Here is a 6,000-nt window from a genome sequence, read left to right as displayed (position 1 = left end):
TTCTGAATTCATCTGCTACATTTTTACAATTTTTTTTAACTGTTGGTTGTACTGATTCTAGATATGGTGTCAGAGGAACAAAATCTAGCAAACACATTCTATCCAGACTGCATTGGAGTAATTCTAATAAAAGAAGGCAGTGCTGCTAAGGGAGAAGGGGTAGGAATCTTCTCAGAGAAGCCTCAGGTAAGTGTAAAGAAGTCTAACTGTTGTTAAGGAGAGAATATAAAATTATCTTAGGTAGTTTCTAGTTCAAGAACCTTATGTTATGATGAAATACATTAAAATTGAATAAGTTTTAATTTCAAAAAGTTGATTTCTGAAACTCAGTCAAAGCAGTAGTCACTCTATTGAATTATCATTGATTATATACTTTTAGAACCTGCAAATGCTTTAATATTCATATAAACATTATAAATTTTAGATTTATTTTCATTTGGAGAGAAGACGCATGCTAAGTTGAATTCAAACATTGAGCATGTTTTTAAATAAATATGCATACTTGATTTACTAGAAAAAACAATGTTTCTATTTTGTAGTAACCTTAAGGCTAGTTATCTTAATTTTCAAGAGAATCAGAATGAAAAAATACCTATATTTGTAGATATAAAAATATGTATTGCAATACAACCAAAGTTCATAAATGCTAAATGCTGTTGATCAATATTATGATGTTTAAATTTTATTTATTAAATTAAAAAATTTTGGATCATCTGTACATCAAGAAATCTAGACTCAGAACTAAAATACATTAGCTTAAATTTTAACATGCATTTATTAAATTTATGTGCAGATTATTATGCTATTGGACAGAAATGAGTAAGAAGATATTTTAGATCTTACAATCATCAGTTGGGATGAGAACATTTCTTCTGTCTTTATGAAAAACCGATAAGAGATACTCTTTATATATTTTGCTCCCTTAAAATAACCATCAATCCTACATTTTTGTTGAAATAGTTTTAAAAGAAATACTAGATGAGGTTAGATTTTTACAATATTTCCCCTAAGATAATTTATACATTCTTTACCCTTGTCTAAACTTACATGAAAAATAAGAACCAGCAACTCTTCATACTTCATTCACAGTATTTCATAGGCTATATTTCCAGCATTGGTTGGAAATCTATTCTGCAGAGTATGTTAATAAATAGGTTTGAACATTCTGAAAAGTCATTATAATTTTTTTTCTGTTTTTGTCTTCTGAATTATTCCAAGCAGTAAATTATTGGAGGGAAAATAACCTGTCTAAAATATGTTTGATGCCAGTCTTAGATTTCTGCCAAATACCACTCACTATTCAAAAGTGCAATCTCCTGAAACAGCAAAAGATATCACCTTTCTGTCTTCAAAGATTCAAACCAGACTTTCAATCTGGGATTTCTCTTTACAGTATTGGCTGCTTCCCAGGTAATGTGAGTTCACAAAATTTGTATTTCACAAAAACTGTTGTGTAAACATATATCATCTCATGTTACCTGCTATTTACTGAAATCAAAGCTTTAAACCTTTTAGATTTATGGTTTTCTGAGGCCATCATAAATCAATCAGTCATACAAATGTACTAGCTATTGACTCAGGTATCAATAACACTGGGCAATAAAATTTGCCTATATTTACAGTATATTTAGGCTAACATGTATTACTATCATTCCCCCCAAAAGAACACCTCATGAATAGAACAGAATGGTAGTTTTTCTCAATATGATAAATTTTCAAACATTTCCAAAAACATAATTATCTATTTTAAATACTGTAAACCCTGTTAATATCTCACTTGTATGGGTAGCTAATAAGCAATTATTACATATCTTCTCATTTAAATTAAAACTGAAAACCAGGAATAATCTTTATTTAATATGACTGTTTTTAACACCATATGGGAGGGAAATAACTAAATGAAAATTGTTCACGTAAATGTGATGGGAGTAGAGGAAAGCAGTATTTCTTGACATGTGGCATGTCACTCAGGAAAGTAAAAGGCCCATCATATCCAAAATGCCAGCTTGGATATTCCCTTGCCTTCCACTTTGCGAACAGACATACCACATGGCATAAAATGCTGCAACCTTTCCTAAAAATGCCACTTGGATTGGTCCACTGTGGTGAGGATATAAGAACTCTTGGTCTGTCTTTTGAGTTTGTGAGTTCAAGAGAAGAATCCAGTAAATAACACTGGCTAAATTTTGTCCTCAGATGTTTGGCATAAATAATCTGTGAGGATATTGGAACCTTTGCTGTTTTCACACTGATGAAATAAATTATGCTACTTTAAAAAACTCTACAGAGCATAATGTTACACTGTCATATTCAACTTTTTGCAAAAGTACCAAAGATATGTTCTTTAAGAAATTCTTATAAAGCCATAATATTCCTAGGGTATTTATCAAAACTTTTGTCTCTTGGGCACTATGAAAACAATCTGAATACTGTATTTATTCTTCATAAATACCATGTGTACACTATGAAATACATTATGCAGATATCTCAAAATATCTATTTTCTATGTATTTTTATATAAGGTAGTAGTTAACAACTCTTCTATGGATATATAATTTCCATTTTTCTAAGCTTTATGTTTTCATGTCTTTTTAAAATATAGTAAAATTTGATTATCAAAAAAGTTGAATATCCTAGTCATTATGCTCCAACGAGTGGAAAATACATTGAAAAGTTTATATAAAAAGAAACTACATGAGAGTATTGAGGTACATATTTTCTTCTATTATTTATTTTCCCTAAAAAATTCTAATTGATTAACTCTTAAAAGATAAAATGTAAATTTGGAAAACAACTTTGTGTTTTTCAGATTTAGGACACAACCCAAGAAAATGATTCTGAGTAGATAAGACTTCTGCTATTCTGTGCTGTGAAAAAGACTGCACAATTAAATGACAGATTGTTACATATCTCTCTAACAAGAAGGGCAAACTGATACTGCAGGCAGCCAGAACAACATAATTAAAATAGAATTCCAAGTTTGTAATAATAGAGTAATAAGTTAATTAAAATCAAGATCAACCGAACTTTCTATTTACACCAGTTCAGGCAGCCCAAGAGGGAAGGAACTCTATTTTAGAGACATATGTGACTCTTTGAGCTTCTGTCATCCAGGTGCCATTTCTGACGGAGCACATGTGCACTGAACAGTTGGCAAAGAAGGAAAAGATTACTGTAGATGTATGTGCAGATAGTCTCTCTAATGATATAAAATATGCCTGGAAAGAAAGCAGGATTTCTTTGTAAGAGAAAAATTTCCCATGACTTCTCGATCTTTCTTAGGTTCTGAATGTGATTTGAGTATGTTCCTGTAGATTAGGATACATACTTTTACCTATGATGTATATAGAACAAAAACACATTAAATAATCTGTAAGTGATGAAGCTATACATGTAAGTTAGGTAAGACATCTGAAAACTTGGATGTTATCCATTTTATCTAAATGCAACATGTATAGGGAGCCTGTCAAAACTGACAGATTTATAAATGTAACTGGTAGCTTACATTATACTACATTGCTACATAAGGTTCTTTTCTTGATATCCTATACAACTATTTTAAAAAGCTATTTCAGCAAACTAAAAGTACCAAAAGAAAATATTGAAGATGTTGTAGTTTCAGTACTTTAGAAAGTATTGGTCCCAGTGGGTGCTTTTATAAAATTATTTTCCTTTCAAATATTGATTGCTGCTCAGCTAATCTTCATCTGGGTCCAGATCAGGCTCAACATCCGTGGACAGTCTGAGGTAAAAGAAAGCATAGAAAGCCAGCAGGAGGGCCAATATAGCTGCAAGTACAAGGCCAACTTCCTAGGGAAGAAAAAAAAGCAGACTTAAAATTGATGGAGAGAGACTGGTTAATGTCATAAATTTCATTAGATAAAATAACTGTATTATTCCACTGTGTGAAATGAATCACTTGAATCTAATAATCACATTCTTTTTGTTAAACACTTTTTACCATTAAATAAAGAAACTTATTTTGCCCATGTCAGTACCCATTTAAATGGCAAGTACATCAGTGGGTGAGTCATTTCAAATATTATTACTTTTAGTTAACCTAGTATTTTTCCTAATAGTAAAATTAAAAATTGTTTTGATAACTTTTCATAGTTTATATATCAAAATGTTGGACACAAGCAATGTAGTTTGTGCCTATACAGTTTATCTATTTCTCTATTTGAGTATGTTTAACTTCATTTGTTGCTTCAACTATATTTGCTATTGGTGATAGCATTTGCACATACAATTTTTAAAAAATTTATCATTCCATTTTTAGTGGGAAAAATGGCTATTATAACCAGGTTCTAGATAATGTATCTATATATATCCTCAATAATTACCTTGTTCAAATTTTAAATTTTAACTATTAAATCTTAAAGCTTATCTTGTGGGTGATCAAAAACTTGGTACTCAGCTTCTAAAGCAAGATATACTACAATCTGTCACAACTGTGTAGCATGGTACTAGATATTTCATTGAATAATTTGGTGATTACATTAATCAACTACATTAAATAATCACAATTTTTACCATATATATTATAAAAGTCATATTTGTTCTCAAAAAGTATGTGTGTATGTATTATAAGAAAACTTTCTCAATATTAATATGTCATTTGGCTTAACAACAATAACAAAAAGGCACAAATAGAATGCTGGACCAGATATTACTTTCTTTTTTTCACTTATGTAACATATCCTTTAACTCTCATTGTTTTATGGAAAAGCAATTTATTTGCATTCACATGAATAGATTTTACATCTCATAAGAACATAAAATAATATGCTACTTAATAAACTTTAAAAACATTAAAATCAATTTTGTTCAGAATCAACATGGAATTTTCATCTGAATGTTGAGATTACAAATTGATAATTTTATGCAGAGTTTTAGGTTCATAATTAAATTTATTTACATATCCAAGCTATGAAAATAAATAATAAAAATTGTGAGGTTGAAAAACTCAGTGTCAATTTTTTTAAGACTTGGTTTTTAAAATCTGATATATCAATATAATGTCAAATGAAAGTGAATTTTTCTTTGTTACAGTTGGAACACTTTGGCATCTCAAAAGGGCATGGCAGCATCAGACAGGTTTCATTTATTTTCTTATATCCACAGCTGTGCTCCCAGACCCATCTGGTTACACAGCTACTAATTTTAAGAGGATGTAATAAACAAGTGACACACAACTGCAAACTCCATCTGTTCTGTATAGTGGACAACAAAACTGATCAACAGCAGTCACAATTTCATTTGCTCAAGCTTAATGCAAAAATGAAGTTTTTATTCTTGATTGGAGGCCATGTTTCTCATCTTATTGATAATCAACTTTAATTGCTGCTTTTCAACTCTTTTTCTTAAAATAACTCTGAATTATTGTTACTGTATACTTCCAGGATATTCAGAGGAATGAAAAAGAAATTTAAGGATAGAAAACAGATGCTATTCATAGAATACAACTTCAGAAAATCCATTAATTCAATTATGTCTATTCTACATAAGGTATGAGATGGTTTAGAAACATTGGGTGGGAAGGTAGAACAAATAATTTTCTTCAAAATGTCCAAAGATTTGTTGAGGAGACAAGCACGTAGAGAAAAAAGTTTGGGGGGTGGGGGTCAAAAAATTATGAAATTTGAGAATAATGCTTTCAGGATGCTGATAATTCTAACCATAATTTAAAAGACTGATAGGCATTTATGACTTCCCTGCCCCTTGGCCATTTTTAGCTTTAATTCAGAAATAACAAAAAAGAACAAATATAACATTTCAAGCTGCTCATCTCAAGGGATTGTTGGCAGGATTTGGTTAACACTGAATATTTTATTTATGTAGCAAAACTTTGATCTTTATTTTTATTATGATTGTGCCTTTTGAATAAACCTTTTAAACAGAAAATTAACTAAAAATTTTAGATTCTTTTCCTTCAACATACTAGGAATCACAGATATTTGCATTCTAAAAAAATTTTTAGTGGCGCTGTAATTCTTAAAA

General features: G+C 30.1%; 1 protein-coding gene across 9 annotated transcripts in view; it reads right to left on the bottom strand.

The window, feature by feature from the left end:
- Window positions 1-660: 660 nt before the first annotated feature.
- Window positions 661-6,000, bottom strand: part of Triqk (triple QxxK/R motif containing) — a 72,668-nt gene continuing 67,328 nt past the window's right edge. For all 9 annotated transcript variants that reach the window (XM_021728657.3, XM_021728658.3, XM_078016928.1 and 6 more), the window contains one exon: window positions 661-3,810. In XM_021728657.3, coding sequence (XP_021584332.1) covers window positions 3,697-3,810 — 114 coding nt within the window. In that variant the 3' untranslated portion in view covers window positions 661-3,696. The remainder of the gene's footprint in view (window positions 3,811-6,000) is intronic.

Source organism: Ictidomys tridecemlineatus, chromosome 7 (assembly GCF_052094955.1).
Source record: "Ictidomys tridecemlineatus isolate mIctTri1 chromosome 7, mIctTri1.hap1, whole genome shotgun sequence".
Taxonomy (NCBI): domain Eukaryota; kingdom Metazoa; phylum Chordata; class Mammalia; order Rodentia; family Sciuridae; genus Ictidomys; species Ictidomys tridecemlineatus.
The sequence above is the reverse complement of the archived record's forward strand: the minus strand, read 5'-3'. Positions and strand labels throughout refer to the sequence as shown.